The sequence below is a fragment of the Terrapene carolina genome, unplaced genomic scaffold, assembly GCF_002925995.2.
Source record: "Terrapene carolina triunguis isolate 2854851 unplaced genomic scaffold, T_m_triunguis-2.0 Scaffold85, whole genome shotgun sequence".
NCBI classification, from domain to species: Eukaryota; Metazoa; Chordata; order Testudines; family Emydidae; genus Terrapene; species Terrapene triunguis.
This window is the reverse complement of record NW_020664436.1, coordinates 23,047,172-23,064,987: the sequence shown is the minus strand read 5'-3', so window position 1 is coordinate 23,064,987 and position 17,816 is coordinate 23,047,172. Positions and strand designations below refer to the sequence as shown.

Sequence of the window (17,816 nt, the reverse complement as noted above, 5' to 3'; positions counted from 1 at the left end):
AATACTATACAGTGGTGCTGACAAACTTTTTATAAGGGGCAAGAAAATTGTCAGAGGTATACCTACAGGGAAAGTTTTTAACTACACCTCTACCCTGATATAACACGACCCGATATAACACGAATTCAGATATAACGCGGTAAAGCAGTGCTCCGGGGGGGCGGGGCTGCGCACTCCGGTGGATCAAAGCAAGTTCGATATAACGCGGTTTCACCTATAACGTGGTAAGACATTTTGGCTCCGGAGGACAGCATTATATCGAGGTAGAGGTGTATGTAACCATTACACTGTAGTGACAAGCACCATCTAGTACAGAAAATAGTAGGGTTTATTTTATTTTATTTTACTTGGAGGTGGAGTGTTGACTGGAGGGAACATAGAATTCTCATGTGGCATGTGTTGAAGATTCCCCCCCTTCTAATTAGCATTGCTCAGAACCCATTGGAATTCAGGCAGCAATTTGAAGACCTCATGTCACATTCCACCTTAAATAAATATGCATCCATACAAACTGTAAGCACTAATCCAGTGGCTCCATTTCTCACTCCAAATTATTCACACTTGTATTCTGAAAATATTGCAGCTTCAAGTTTGGGTTGGTACGTTTTATTTGTGCAGTAAAAAATACTGTTGTTCAAAGTAACAGTTTGTCACTCAAATAAGCATTTTATTACTAGCTCTGCAATTAATTTATTCTGTGTTCAGAGTAAAAATCTTAAATATCTGTGGTAATCGAATATCTGATTTAGTCAAGAAAGTTGGAATAAAATATTTTGGTTTGTTTAAATTTTTTAACTTATAACTGATAGATCTGAAGGACATTGATAGAAAATGCTGCAGTTATTAGATGTTAAGATAAAATCTAGATATTAGAGCACTGAAATGGGAGTCAAGACTTGGGGGTTCTATTCCCTTCTCTGCCACTGACTCACTTCACTGTACTTCAGCGAGTAATTTAACCTCTCTGTGTTTCGGATTCAGCATTTGTAAAATGAAGATAATATATGCCTGTGTGTCATGATGGTACTGAGAAGTTTAAATACCTGATGCTGCAAAACCTTGCATGCATGGAATTCTCATTGACGTCAACTGAAGAACTGTACATGGAGGGTTTTCAGGATAATATTCATAAAGCACTTAAAGATCTTTGATTGAAAGAAGATACAGATGTGCAAAATATTAAGAAATTCTAAACGGAAACCTCCTTTCAACTCCTCCTTCAGCTGGAAAAAAGGGAACAGTACAATACCACAAAGTGAGGTTGGGGAAAATCGACAAAAAAGATAGGAGAAAGCTGAGGGAGAGTAAAAACAGCCCTAATTTAATTAATAAATCTTGATTGACTGATGCTTTAGCTTTTTGTCTAAGTTTCACTCTAGCAAGAATCTGAAAAGTTACATACATTATTTTCTTAAAAGTATAATTTGACCAACATATTTAATGCAGCAAATAATATTTTAGTTGAAGTGATAACGTTCTCTCTCAGAACAACTTGAGGAAGATTATGTGAGTACTTTTTTACAGTACAGATATGCAGCCACTGGGAATGAGTAAAAAGCAACAGAGGGTCCTGTGGCACTTTTAAGACTAACAGATGTATTGGAGCATAAGCTTTCGTGGGTGAATGCCCACTTCGTGAGTAAGGCTCTGATCCTGCTCCCATTGAGGTAAATGACAAAACTTCTATTGACTTCAGTAAAATTAGAATGGGGTCTAATCTACCTACTGTACACACCACAGAAGGTAACAGCATTTTAACAGATTTTTCTTGACATCTGCTTTGCAGTAGATAAATCCCTCTACTGCTTCTCAGCTTGAAATAACTCATTACCATTTTAAAAAGTGCTGAGCTCTTTATGAGAGCATTGACCTGCCCTTTTGGTTAGGTTTAAAAAAAAGTTATGTGTTAGGAACTATTCTCCCTGAAACAAATTTTTATTTTCCTTTGGCTTTTATTTCAGCTGTGGGAACCAGCTGCTCGAAAGAGTGTGGGAAGCTGACTTGGAGGCCTGTCAGCTGTTGATCCAAGGGTTTCAGCTGAAAGAAGCTGGTTGCTGTGTTTCAGAGGGAGAAGAGGGCCGAACAGATGAGATGGATGCTGCTGATGATCACTGTTCGGACACAGAGAGAGGAAAAGAAAGCCACTTTCCAAAAGGCACAGAGTGGGGCGCTGTTCCATGCCCCCTTGCTCAAACCAAATGCCGTGAACTCAAAGAGGTATCTAGAGTTTTCTGCAGATTGTTGAATGATGTCATTGTTTTTCATTTTGAGAGGGAGGGTTAAGGGTCAGCAAAGCAGATTAAGAATTAACTTTAGATTTGGCCGCAAATAAGGACAAAAATAAAATAGCTTTATGAAAATGCTCTCAATCCTTTTTCCTTTCACCATCAATCTTTTTAAAATTAAGAAAGAATATGTAATGTACATATCGATTTTTGGGAGAAAATATTCTCATAAGATTCTTTATGGATTTAACACAAATTATCAACTGTGTCTCCTCTCACTTACATCAGTTTCATGCTAGTGTGACTCAATTCACTTTTTATTCCTGATTTACATTAGCATGAGGGAGAGGAGAAGCAGAGTCCCCTAATGTCAGTGGAATGGTCTAAGTCTTTCCAGTTCAGATGCTGGCAGACTTCCAGTTTGCATCAAATATTAAAAAGGAAAAAATTAGGAGGCTTAAAGGGCTTGACATATTTCTTTTAAGTTTTGTGGTTTGCTTTGGAATTTCTGTCTTAAATATTTACAACTACCCAGTAATCATTTAACAGCACTGCAAGGATAAGCAAGCTGTTAAGGAGTCATACCATCCGACAACACCATGTAATGTGACCCAAAAAAACTTAAACCCGATGACATGCATTGTTTTTATTTCTTTAGAATTTTGTTGTCAAAAATTAAACGTGTGCTTAAGAGCACTTACTGTTAACAGCCATTGAACTCTGCACCATGTAGAAAATTGATATTGAATTGTGCATTTGTATTGACTGAGATTTAGCAGAAGTCAGGCCATTACCCTACTGTAAATTCCTATCTGGTCTAGTAAAATTCTATTCTGAATCAGGCTGTGAATGGTAATTTCAACCTTTTGTAAAATAAAACGTTTTATATAGCTGGACAAGTTGTAACACAGAGGGCATTTTCATCCTAAATGGCCAGCTGTGGTTTTTAATTTTATCTGCTATTCTTGGTGAATCTGCAAAGATAATGCCAGCAATTCTGTTGCTTGGGTAAAGCTGCAACTGAGATTGGAATTTGCCTCTACTAGCCTTGACTGTAGAAGAATCAGTCACAATCAACCCCAAACCTCCCTAGATTCTCAGTTGTACTTTTGGAAGAAGAGTCAAGCTTTACCCAAGCAACAGAATTGCTGGCATTATCTTTGCAGATTCACTTTGAGTTATGTCCTGTTCTGGGGGGAGCTTATTTCTGCTGATACTGGCGACATTGGAGGATTGTTTGAAGTCCAGAAGAGGGGTTTTGGGAAAGATTTCTTTCAGGATGTGGTCCCCATTGAGTATGGGTTATAATACCCTGTATGGTTTCCAGGGTGGGGTGGTAGGTGACAAGTAGGGGTGTGCAGTCAGAGGGGTTTCTTTCCTGTATCGAAGCAAGTTCTCTCAGGATATTTGGATGGCCCATTTAATCATGCAATCTATTTCTTTGGTGGAGTGTCATTGTTTGGTGAAGGCAGTTTAAAGTGCATTAAGGTGCATATCCTGGACTTTTTCCTCGGAGCATATTCTTTGGTATCTGAGTGCCTGGCTGTAGATAACAGATTTCATGATGTTTGGGGTAGTTACTAGATCTGTGAAGGTAAGTGTGGTGATCTATAGGTTTCTCATATGTAGTTTCCTATATGGTTCCATTATTGAAGCTGATCATGGTGTCCAGGAAGTTGATGCTGGTGTAGGAGTGTTATAGAGAGAGTTTGATGGATGGGTAGTGGTTGTTGAAGTTGTGGTGGAAATCTACAGGGGAGTTTAGATTGTCTTTCCAGAGGATGAAAATATCATTGATGTATCCCAGGACTATCATTGGTTTCATGATGCATTTTTCCAAAAATTATTCTTTGGTGTGGTCCATGAACAGGTTGGCATATTGGGGAGGCATCCTAGTACCCAGGGCTGTTCCCATGGTCTGGGCAAAGTGTTTGTTGTTGAACATAAAATTATTAGAGGTGAGAATGATTTGGGTGAGGTCGGTGTGGATATGAGTGTTGTCCATTGTCCTGTAGATATTTGAGGTAGGAGGCAATTCCCTCATTGTGAGGGATGTTGATATATAGGGAGGTGACATCCATTGTGGCAAGATGGTGTTTGAAGGGAGGCTGTTAATGTTGCAGAGTTTCTGGAGAAAGTCAGTTGTGTTCTGTGGGAAACTGGACTTTTGTGTGGTGAGTGGTTTGAGGATGGTTTCTCTGAGTCCCGATATTCCTTCAGTAAGCATGCCATGGCCAAATATGATGGGTTTGTCTGGGTTCCCTTGTTTGTATATATTGGAAAGCATGTAGAAGGTCTTTGGGGTGGGTTCAAGGGGTATGAGGTTCTATAGTTTCTTTTGGAGTTGTTTTGGTAAGGATTTGATGATATCCTTACATTCCTGGATGAATTGTGGTGTGGAGTCTTCTTACTTTATTATAGTAGGTGGCATCAGAGAGTTGTCGGTTGGCCTCATTGACATAATCATCACATTTGAGGATTATGATGGGTCTCTCTTTATCTGCTGGTTTGATCACTATCCGGTGGTTGGATTTCAGAGACTGTATAGCTGTCCTCTCCGCAATGGAGAGATTGTAGTGGATATGTTGTTTTGGGATTTCACAGTCAAATTTTTCCCTGAAGCAATCAAGTGTGTGGTTTCATCCACTGTGGGGTGTCCAGTCAGATGATTCCTTTTTCTTATGACCATCACTGGGGACAATACTATGAGCAGTACAGGTCTGTCTCATCTTACGCGGGGGTTCCGTTCCGCGGTTAGCGTGTAAAGCAAAAACCGCATATAGTCAAAATTACATTGAGTTCAATGGCGGGCGGAATCGTCCACACTACAGGTACTATATTAAAATTGTTATTTTTCTCTTTTTTTTTTTTTTTTTTTGCCGACCGCGTAAAGTTGAAATCGCGCATGTTAAATGCACGTAAGATGCGACAGACCTGTATTGTCTTTGTTCTGAACGACTTCTTTGAGGCAGAATCAGTGAAATAATTCTTCTAGTTCTCACATGTTAGTATGGTATCAAATTCTGTGGTGGGGCAGACGTTCAGTCCCTGAGAAAGTAGATAATTCAGCTCTGGTAAGAGGTAGCCTTGATAAGTTGATGACGTTGGGGTGTCACCTAGTATCCATCTGGTGGGTCCTGGTGTCATGGTTTCTCCTGGAAGTGGTGTTCTGTAGGTTGTGAATTTGTTGTAGTTATTTCCATTTTTTGTTTTTGTGTTGGATGGGGTGGGGGTGGGGTTATAGTTTTGGCTTTCTTGCATGATCTCCAGGTAGGGTTCCTGTTTTTTTTCTTTTCAGCATATGGGAGCATGTGATGATTTCTTATTTGAGGGGTGTCCCTTCTGGAATATGTGAGGTACTGGAGATGGTTCCTCAGTTTTTCTGAAGTCCTTCTGCAGAGCTCTTTAGCATATTTAGAGTTGTGTGTAGTTAAGTGGTCAGAGGGTTATAGATGGTTAGTCCTCTGGGAGTCCTCTTGAATTTGCTCAGGAAGTAGAGGACGTTATTAAGTTTGATTTCCTTTTTCTTCATGTTGTGGAATTTCCATTTCAGACAGTGAAATTTGATATCTTCCTGTGTTGTTTGCCGTGTTGTGGTAGTTGTGTTGGTCCCAGGTTATTAGAGACACAAAATGGGTGAGGTAATTTATTTTATTGGACCAACTTTTGTTGGTGAAAGAGACAAGCTTTCAAGCTTACACAGAGCTCTTCTTGGAAAGGTTCTCAGAATATCACAGCTAAATACAAGGTGGAACAGATAAGGAGTTGCAAGGTGCACATGTTGCAAGTGACTATTCAAGGTGAAGTGGATAGTTTACACCTCTACAGTTGTATGACAAAGGAAGATTAGTGGGTTACAGATTGTTGTAATGAGCTATAAATCCAATGACTTTATTCAGTCCACAGTTTTTGTTGTCTAGCAGAGTTATGAACTTTTGAACTTAAGTTCCCAGACTCATCTTTTGAAGGTGCTTTTCACGGTTTGTTTGTTTTTTTCTTCTGGCTCATTACAATAATCTGTAATATCCTGGGACCAAGACAGCTACAAGACTGAAAACAAATTTTACCACGATTTTCTCAGTTGCTCCCCAGATAAATTTGTTGAGTTTCCCAATACTGCCTGCTTCCTACGTTGACCAAGTGATTAGGTGCTTCATTTCATTTTAGAAAAATCAGGCCAACTTATGCATTTGAGACAAATGAAACTGCTTACAATGGCATTGGAAATTCAATTCCAGAGCTGCTTCAGCTTCAGTTCTACTACCTTAGCTTCCCAGATTCCTGTGTTTCCCCTATGCCTTTCATTCAGTTTTGGAGGTCTTAAGATCTGACCCCATATGGTGCCTCTAAATAAGACATATATACTTATGCCCTTAGTTTGACATTATTACATTTTCAAGATTTTGTTTATTTTTGTGGAGTATAAAATCTGTACAAAAATGTTCATCATTGGTGTTGTGGTTTAGACAATAGCATAACAGGCTAGTAGCATCTGAACAGGAATGTTGGGCAGTGTATGTCTAGTGAGAGAAGGCATGGAGTGTATCTTTCACAAACACCTCCTAACAGCCAGTTATGGGGTAGAATATTTAATAAACACATTACACCTTTCTATAGCCATGGCAATAATTTGAGAAAGAGAAACTGGGTAAAGGAAGGAAGCAAGTCCTCTGATCTGTAAATGCACTTACTTGAGAGGTCTGGCATCTCTTTTCCAGCATTTAAACTTTCTGTCATGATGCATAACTGTGGAACTTTTGTGGTTATTTAAAAATAGCTCTGTCTATGGCAAAATAGGTTGTATGCCTTTTAGTTACTCTTTCATTTGACCATTGAAAGGGTTTTAAGGTATCTCTTAGGGAACAGCTTAATGATGATCATTAGTAATCAACCACATGATAATTTATCATGTGACAAGGGATGGAGATTATAAATACTCACTTAAGGAAGAACCTGCATTTACCAAATTATTTGATGGCATTCTTTGAGTCCTTATGGAGTCCTTCTAAGGTACATATCTTGATAAGATTGAACTCAGTTTTGTGAAGTATCAAAAGAGGAGTGGTATCCTTTGAAGAATATTAACTCCTTTCCAAAAAAAGAGGAACAGAGGCATCATTTGTTTTGGAGCTTGCAGAACTGTTAGCTTCAAAACAATGACAGAAAGGATATAATACATATGCACACACACTGGCAGCCTGGCAATTGATTCACTTTATACTGAAACGTTATGAGTGAGGGGTTGAAGGCTGGATTCTAGTGGTTCATTTGTCAGTTTACCAATAACTACTTCATATACTTTCACTTCCAGTCATTTATCTTGTTACCTCTGACAAAACATTACTGTAAACTGGGTCCTGGGTTCATGGCGATGTATTATAAATACAATTTCCTCACATACGATTAACTTTTGCTCACAGGTTTCATTAAAAACTTAAGACTATTCTTATGCAAAAGGGGTTTGAAACAGGAGAAAGGGAACAGCCAGTCATTCAAGATCCTACTGGATTTGCTCCTTGACAATAAAGACTTGCTTATTTTATTATTATTTTTAAAATAAGATATATCCTCAGTAGATCACAGAATATCACATGCTCAGTCATGATCGTTCAGGCTTTGCATGCTTTGAAAGTTCCAGATATCTTACTTTCCTGTGTGATCATAAGTTTATTATTTGACAGCCTTATCCCTGTATTTCTTAAGACCGTTGGAATATATTTTATAGTTGTAATATATTTTATAGTTGTACTTACACTGAAGACTCAGTGATCCTCACAAATACTATTTTCTTTTTAACCTGCTTATGTAGAACTCAGAATTAAATATACTGTGTTTAATGGGACAATAAACTACCTGTGGCATCACAGAATAACCATATCTAACAAACTTCCCCTGCAAAACCAACTGCAGAGCTGGGAAAACATCTATAACCCATGACAACCCTGCTGGTAGAAGCACCTTTACTGGTTTTTGCCAGAACTAAATCAGATGGGACCAGCCAGAATTATCCTGGAACAGCCAAAAACACCTGAGAATAAACGGCACCACACTGGAACTACCAACAGCTAGTCAGAACAGCAGTCTTCTTTAACTTATTGGAACAAATCTATAAACAACACTAATCAGTCTGAACCAAGCCAAAGTACTCCTGCACCAGACAGAGCCAAGACAGATTCTGGCAACATCAGGTATGGTTCTTCTATCAGGAACCAAAATTAACTTGCTGGAATTAAGTAAGAACAACATGGAGCCACCTTTAGTCCGAAGGAACCAAACTAGAATCATGGCAATTGGGTGTGATTCTGCCATGGTCCCAGTGGGTCCTAGATCTGTTCCTTAAAATTTTCTGTAGCTCTAAATTGACTCCAAGTATTTTTACTCTGGTTACTTAGAAGTGGAGGAGGTTGGAATTTTTTTCATAGTTTGTTTCTGGGTAATTTCTGAATTATACCAGGATTTTACCCGGCCTTATATACAATAACACTTCATTTCTCAAGATATTAACACCTGCACATTGCATCTCTCCTTGTGTGTCCTTGCTTTGACTTTTGTTTGTTGATATTTTCCTTGTAAGCAACATCAGAGGCACTGCTGACAACTAATACCTGTGTAGATTTGTGTGTGTTAAAACCTCCCTAACACCTGGTATCTCTAGGATCATGTATACCCATGAACCTTCACGTTTCATTTCCTGACCTGTCCTTTTTTTCTTCTTCTTCTGGCATGCTGTGCAGTGTTCCCTCTTTAACCTTATGAAGGAAGGAAACACCTACTAGATTTCAAGAGAATTCAGGTGATTAAAGTTTCAAGGTAAAAAAAACAAAATGCAGTAGTATTACCTTTGGTACGCCAACATGTTTGGTAGCTAACACATCAGTCATTTGTAACATGTATAATTCCAGCTCAATGCTTGAAACAGAGTGTGTGTTGTTAGAGTAGAGATCAGGTTGCCAGGTTCTCTTCCAGCTGTGCTATTAATTTGCTTGACCTTGAGCAAGTCACCTTTCCTCTCTGTACCTCAGTTTTCCCATCTGTAAAGAAGGTTTGTAAAACGCTTTCAGATCCTTGTTGAAAAGGTGCTATATAATTACACAGCATTTTGTTTGAATAACTATGTTTGAGATATTAATACTCTGTGATATTGAAATGGACTCTCACTAAAAAGAAATGACAACAGTATACTTTTTAAATGACCAACGTTAAAAATTAAGTCAAAACTGTATGTGATACAGTGTCAGAATTTGGTGATAGCAGTCAGCAATAAAGCCTTTGTCAGTGGGATGCAACATATTACCATAGATTAAAGTACCCTCTGATCCAGGATGTAAATGTGCCAGATGTAAAGGGCAACACTTTTAGAAATCTAAACAAAATGTACTTTCATATTAGTTTAATTAAATATTGTATTTGTAGAGATTCAAAAATCATTTGGAGACTTTAAATTTATCTACCTTAAATGTCAACATTGAGCATCAGTGAAGGTCAGTGTTTGAGTATGTTTTCTATATCCTTAATCCAACCTGCAAAGGGATTCTGTAACAACAAGCTTGTATACAGTGCTCAGGTCACCATTGCACATTTACACACATTTACTGCACAGCCATGCCTAAGATACCGCTGCTCATTCTAACCATAAGGAAATTCTGAGGAGTGCCAGATACCACTGTGTGGTATCTCTGGGTAAACACTAGCTTTTTAATGAAGACCTCTGTATCTCATCAAATTTAATTCTTCCAAGAATATGAAACATAGTAAAAACCAACAAATGCACTAACCAACACACCAACAAACAAAAACTGAAGACAGAGTTAATGTCTTTGCAGAGTTCCCTTCTTTGCAGAGGTGGAGTTCTGAAAAGTTCACCAAGAATATTCTATGTTTTATAATTTGTTTCCTATATACAGGTCTCTGATACTGTGTGTTGCTTTGTCAAAACACTAACTTTAGCTTTATTCAAGTGAGGGCTACAAATAGTGTGTGTGTGTGATACTAATATATAATTTTACAGTTTCATGACTTCCCCAACTACCCCTCAGCCTAGTCATTTAAATATTTTCTAATTTCTTGTATCATAGTAGAAATGTGCCTTGAAGAAGGAGAGGATAGTAGCCTTATGGATCAGTTCAGGGAAGTCTTCCATGCCTGTAAAAGAATCTGTATGTGCAAACCATGGTGCCTGCGTGGGACACCAGTGGGATGCTGCACTGGCACAAGGATGTACTCGTGCAGTGTCACATAGATGATTGGGGCCTACAATCTTAATTTATAAATTAGAGTTTAATCTGATAATCGTTGGTTCTTTGTACAATATATTGACCAAATAAATCTAATAATCTACATTTCACCTCTCTCATTCTTTCAGCTTTTTGTTAGAGTGGCTAAAAAAGGTTAGAAAAAGTTTTGCTTTCCACATACACTTTTTGAATTTATACTGTTTTTTACAAACTTGATAAAAGATTCCACCTCAACCCCATCTACTGGTTTTGAAGATGATATTCGTTTGTTTGTAGATTTGAGGGGGAGGAGCAAAAATCACACTTATTTATAACAGAAACTGTAGCCTTAAATATGGCCTGGCTGTCATTCCATAATAAGCTCGATGGAAAATAGCTTTTAGGTTTCTCCTTTGTTGACTTCTATCCTCTTTCTTTATACTGAGGCTGAACTCTTATATTGTTTTGCAGCATAATTTTTACTATGCTATACTGCTGCTACACAATTACATTAAAATCCTCGTGTTTATACATAATGTATTATGTTTATCTTATGACCTATCCCTAACAGGTTGTGGAGGATATTTCATTTGGTACAGATGATCATTTGTATGAGGTAAGTGCTTTCTAGACAACATAAGAGGATTGGGGGAAATTGTACTAACTTCCTTGGGATTCCTTTAAAACAGATAGCTCTTTTTCACCTTTGGGTGAAAATTGCAGAATAGGGGGCAGATATTTAGGAAAGGAAGGCCAAAACCAAAATGAAGGGACCAATCTTTCTGCCATTGAAGGTAATGGGAAAACCGCTAGTGACTTCAGCAGAAGCACGATCAGACCCTAAGGCAGTGATTTTAACACAGATGTAAGAAATAGCATTAATGCATCAGAGAAATAGACAGCTAGTGATAATTAGTTTACTCTAGTGTACGACAATAATGATATTTTAACATGGAGCAAAATCATAATGCTTGTTTCCTCGTCTACCTGTACCATACTTTTTTATTCTATTTGAATCCCTTTGAACACATTATTTTTCCTTTCAGAAGTATATAAATGTTTGGAGTATCGATATTCAATATAAATGTTATCTGGATACAAATCCTGGATGTTTGTCATCTTTTTGGTATCGTGTTTTGCAATCATTTTGTAAATAAAGATGTCAGATCCTACAGTTTGTATCTTTGAGCAAAGTCTAAAATAATGAAGTAATTTGAGATGCATTTCCCGTCAAAAATAAATGGGAGGACAACCTTTTTGGCTATAAACTGAGTGGTCAGATAATAAATCTGTAGTTACACTTATATTGCCCTTGGGAGTAGTATAAATTCACCATGGCCCAATTCCACACTGGGATACCTTGGGCTGAAGCTTACATATTGAGAAATTTTAGTTGATATGCACCACTTCCAGCAAGCAAATTAATTACACAGGAAGTAAACCTTATTTCACATCCCATAGTAGTATATATGAGTATATGTACCCCCTGCTGCCCAGCCATGCAAATTCAAAAATGAACTGTTACTGGGTTGCAATATGGGGTAGCCATCTGGACAAGCCACTACTCTGTATTACCACCAGTAAATCCAAAGGCTGCATAGAAGCTGGAAAAATCCAGGCAAGATACTTTACCTCAAGAGACGAACTCAAATTACTGTCTTTGTAGACAGGCAGACTGTGAGATCACGCCCATGAGACTAGATATGCCAGAGAAAGTTCAGCTGTGCATGATGGCAGCATGCGCAGGAAGAAGCTTTTGGGGGTGAAGGTTATCTGAGCAAAAAATGAGTTTGAGATGATGAAAACTGCCTCTCATGCCATTGGCCTCAGCTGTGAATCAGGACAAAGCCACGCATATGCCTCTGAACAGTGTTGACACACAAAAGGAGTACATAATCCCGCAGGCACCAAGACAGCGAAAACACCTGTTGTCAGAAAAGAATGACAACAATGGTACATGGACAGTGTCCAGTCATCAGCCACAGGCAGCTGCCAAGATAGCAGAGTCTTTACAAGACAGTACAGGCAGCATATGGCCTGAGATACAGAATGTAAACACCTCCAGCAGACTAATGCACAGCAGTGATACAGAAAGCTGCAGGACAGTTGCTGGATCATGGTGACTAGACAGAGGTAGAAAAAGGAATTACTTACACTGTGAGCCACCTGCAAATCATATCCAGCTATGCTGACTCCTTACACAAATGGATGTGCACATCAGAAAGCAATTTCTATGAAAAGTTCTGGCCCAATGCAGATTATCACTTGCAAACCAGTAGATGACAATACCCACAGGAACTGGAATTATCCCAGGTACATTAAATGAAGCCAGTTGTAGTAGTACACTTGCATATTCAAAGCCTGCCCAGACCAGAAATACTGTATCCTTCAGACAGAGGGAATACAGATGATAAGAGACGGGAACCTGCTCTCACACAGAACATGGCAAGGTGTCTTGTGTGACTGAACACTGGAGGACAGCAGAAAAATATAGACCTTGTGGATGCTCTTCCAAGAACGTTCTTCAGCAACTGTAATACAGGAAACATGAGGGGACAGAATGGTCAGGGCTGCAGCATGATTTTGGCAGTAATTAACATGCCCATGTGCCACAACACCAGCATTCCGTACCACTGCAGAGGAAGTGGGAGGATAGAGCAGATTGAGCTAAAGAAATGCGAGATGTGGTTGTGAGTTGTCACGTAATTGCAAAGAACCTGAGTGGGAACCTTAGTACTTGAGTCACTGCACGTAAAAAGAAGCTCTGATGCATGTTGTCGTGTTGAAGCTGCTCCCAAACACCCCAACATGCCCACGTGACAGCATCATTCTTGGCAAAAGGTTGATGGGATGGCAAGAATTAAAGCATGTATGATAAGCCATGGTTTGCTGTGTTCCTACTTACCTTTTGGAGTTTGCTTGGGTTATGTTTCACATAGCCCCTCTCCTCTCACCAATATTCCAGAACACGCTAATCCCTGTCACTCAGACATGCAGAGGGCTCTGACAAAGTGAAATGTTTGGAGGATGAGATGCACAAGCAGTGATCATCTCTTGTGTCCATAGTCACACAAGACATACTCCAGCTGTGATATACAAACACAGACAAGTACAGTCCCACACCATCCCACCATTCATCTTGGTCTGTGCATCCAAACTAAGTCACCAAACCCAAAGGTGGCACACAGAGGGTCAGCCAGAGCTTCCCGTGATGTGGTATCTCTGGAACAGAACTGCCAGGCAGTAGTCAGTATTGGGGCACAGCTTGTGTGGTGGCCGTAGCTGGGTGGTCACTCAATGGGGTGATAGCTTTACAAACCATTTTCTCTGCTGCCCATTATGGATGGTGAACCACTGCTGCGTCTGTCCAGTATTTTTTGTTAAAGTACAGTAGATTGTAGTCATGTCACTCTCAGACCCTGAGAATGAATAGTGCAGCTGTGGTGGTTTCTTGAATAGATGCATGCAGTTTTGCACATTGATGCTTGCTCTGCACAAATTATCCTGAGTGTTGTACATTATGCACAGAGAGAATTTGGACCTGTTCTCAGTAGTCAGTGCCACCCTCTTCTCTACAGTGACTCCCACATTAAGGGATGCGGAACATGGAGAAATGTTTTCTCCTTGTGTAGTTTGACCACTGTGTGGCTAGATAACTGAATGTCTGAGTATGGTATGAGATTACACTACATATGGTTTAGGTCAGAGGTGGGCAAACTACGGCCCGCGGGACCCTCCTGCCCGGCCCCTGAGCTTCTGCCCTGGGAGGCTAGCCCCTGGCTCCTCCCCTGCTGTCCCCCGTCCCTCACAGCCTCAGCTCACTGAGCCGCCGGCGCAATGCTCTGGGTGGCGGGGCTGCAGAGCCTGGGCCTGACCCAGTGCTCAGTGCTGCGCGGTGGCGTGGCTGGCTCCAGCTGGGCAGCCAGCCACCGGTGCTCCAGGCAGCACAGTAAGGGGGCAGGGAGGGTTGGATAGAGTGCAGGGGAGTTCAGAGTGGTGGTCAGGGGGCGGGGGCGTGGATAGAGGTCAGGGCAGTCAGAGGGTGGAGAACAGGGGGGTCGAATGGGGACAGTCAGAAATGAGAGGAGGGGTTGGATGGAGTGGCGGAGGGCAGTCAGGAGCAGGGGTTCCGGGGGCTGCCAGGGGACAGGGGGATGGGGCAGGAGTCCCAGGGGGGACATCGGGGTGAGAAGCAGGAGGGGTTGGATGGGCCGGGGCTGGGCCACGCCTGGCTGTTTGGGGAGGCACAGCCTCCACTAACCTGTCCTCCATACAGTTTTGGAAACCCGATGCAGCCCTCAGGCCACAAAGGTTGCCCGCCCCTGGTTTAAACATATAATCAAGTGTTCGTGTGTACGTGTACTTTTCGACATACCTGGGTGTGATTCTTCAGAGGTGCTGAGTACCCACTGATTAACTTCATTTGGAGTGGTGGGAAATCAGCACTTCTGAAAATGAAGCCTGAATGTTCTAAAAAAAGTTGTAATGTGAAATGTCTGTCTGACAGCGGAAACCCCATCTTGTATTTTAAATTACTTCAAACAGTTTTTAATGGGCATAAAAGAAATATCAGTTCTAATTCAGCCCAGACGAGAAATGTCTCACCGGGTGTGCTGTAGCAATAGTTCTAAGGCTTTTTGTGCTGAAAGTTTTATCAGGGGCACAATTTGATTAATTTGAAGACTAGACAGCTTGCTTACTGTTAGGACCAGTTTTGGGGATGTATCTGGGACTCTCACTTCTGAGACTGGAGTGAAGAGGAACTTTGTGGTGGAAACAACAGTGACAAAAAAGAGTGTGTTGACTTCACTAATTCCTATATGCAAACTGCTGAACTAGAATTCAGAGAGGGAGGATGGTGTCTGCACTGGAGAAGTTGACCAAACATATATTTATAGCTAAGTGGTACTGTATAATGACTGCCAGTTGGAAGTAGAGATTAAAATGGCTTTTAAGAAAATATGAACCACAGAAAATAAATTGAAAAACATTCTGATCTCCTATTAAAGCTGATACGCTAATGCAGGTGCAGCAACGTCTGTTGTATACCCACAGCTAAAAAGGGGAGGAGAGGTGAGTAAGTCCACTTTGCATTAGAAAGCTGAGGAAATTTTCCCACCACTGCCAGAAATATATCTTACAACAATCACGTGCATTTTGTACCTATTTCTGTCTGCTTTAGGAGCAACAAAAATAAACCCCATCAAAAATTACACCCTCTGCACGCACAAAAATCCATACCATAATTTCATCTCTCTCTTACTATATTAATGTCTCCTAGCAGTAACATTCAGATTCCTAAAAGTGAGGTCAGTGCAAAAAATAACCAAACAAGTCTTAAGGTGCTATCAGAGTTAGGTTTGCTTGCAGCGTTAGTGTAACCAGCAAGCGGGAGGATTTATGTTAGTACATTGAGCTTGAGGCAGAGTCCATTTACTTCTCTGAGCTAGTGTTGTGCAGTATACACAGAGCAGATCTCCTACCAGGAAGTGGTTGGAATAGTTTCTATGTCACTGGCAGTGTTTTTGCCTGTCTCTCTCTCTCTATATATATATATAAGTGTCAGGTAAAAGTATTACTAGTGCCAATACTAGGCATGAAAGATGCTGAAAATCACTGTTCCTTCTCTATTTTTTAGCTGATACCTCCTTTTTTAGAAGTAGAGGATTGTGAATTTGTTTTTGAAAATGTAGAATACTCACTTTTATTGAGAGCATTGGTGACTTGTCTCACCCCATTATAAAACAATTCTCAGCACTCTGTCCTCCATGTTAAACAACAGTTGAAACTATCTATCTACAGCATGACCTCTCCTCCCCCTCCCCCCAAAAAATCAATACATTGCCTTATACACCAAGGTCTTCACAAGATATGAGTATATTTCTCATGACCTACTAATGTGGTATCCAGTGACACTGCTTGTCTAGGGAGGGAATTGTTTATTTTAACAGAAGAAGCAGCTCTCTCCCATATATAGATAATACACCCAGATTAATGTTGTTATTACATTAAGATGGAGTTAAGCTTGAGAGCACATTTCAGTAGTTTAGGGTAAACTATATTACAGGGGTGTTGTTATTACCCACTAGACACCATGCAGTAGTCATGATTATGAGTAAGGGATTTTAGAATTTGTGGACCCAGATTAAATTAAACTCATTTTTAAAGAAGTATTTGATTTTTTTTTCATTTCCCCCCTTATGATGTCATAGGTCTGGACTGGGTGCTAAATTTATTACAGGACTCCGTATTAATTCATTGTAATTCTGGATCCAGTTATCTGATTTATTTGTAAATTCTCAGAAAATTCATTCTGTACTCAGAGAAAGTGCTGTAATTTTGGGGAGGAGGGGCTGTATTATTCATATGTAACAAACAGGTTGATTCCCTTCTTTAAGTGCAAAACTTGACTTACCAATGGAGTTACTATCAATGCATCCATAATAACTGCACACTATTATTTCAGAATAGTTTTTAAATTAATCTACTGATAGAGCAGAAATTGAGTCTTTGCAGTAGATCTCACTTAGGAGCCTAAATTTTAATTTCGCAGTGGCACAAAGGATCTGTAGACATCCTTGTAGTACAGTGTTTATGTACAAGGTTAGCATTCAGTATGATGGGAAATAAACTCAAATTATTTTTGGAAAATTGATGCCTTTCTTAACTTGTGTGTGAATGTTCCTTTTAAAAAAAATCAAACACCAAACAGCACAGTGGGTAGTGATAGCATCAAAGGGTAGACATGTCGCCTATTGGAATTTTGGGGATTTAGTTATACCTCAGGCCTCTGGGTTCTCTACATCATAAAAATGTGCGATTATATTGCTGAGCCCAATTTGTACTTTTGTGCCTACATTGCCAATCAGTCATCTCACTGGTGCCCATAATCTCAAGCCCCTAACTACGTTCCAATAAGGGACTGGATTTAAGGTCCCTTTAAACATTTTTCTCATTAATATTTTATTTCAAAATTGCATTGGATGGGGAACACATTTTAAGCTAATTATCTATGAGTCTGAGGTACAGAGCACCTAGTTACACACTGTTCATTATGCAAATCAACAACAAGAAATATCATTTCGAATAAGTACTTGTTGCAGACCGTTTGGGGTGTTTTCCAGATTAAAGTTTAGAAACTCTTATAAAAGAAGTACATACACTGGAACATGCAATGCTCTTTTTATCTTACCACCAAAAAAAAAAGACTAAGTCATTAAACCAGTTTTTCCAATTATTTATATTTTGGGGCTTTGCTTTGGCTGCTGTTTTAACATACTGAGCAGGTTAGTTGCCCAATGTTATATTAATTGTTTATAGGCTAAATCCTGCACCTGGTGCTTTAGTAGTGAGACACCAGCTGGAGCTGTTCTGCCTG

General features: G+C 39.8%; 1 protein-coding gene across 1 annotated transcript in view; it reads left to right on the top strand.

Moving 5' to 3' along the window:
* Nucleotides 1-17,816, top strand: part of DISC1 (DISC1 scaffold protein) — a 339,029-nt gene that overhangs the window by 297,957 nt on the left and 23,256 nt on the right. Inside the window, 2 exon segments of the mRNA XM_024209411.3 lie at nucleotides 1,962-2,217; nucleotides 11,010-11,054. Of these exon segments, the coding sequence (XP_024065179.3) occupies nucleotides 1,962-2,217; nucleotides 11,010-11,054 (301 nt within the window).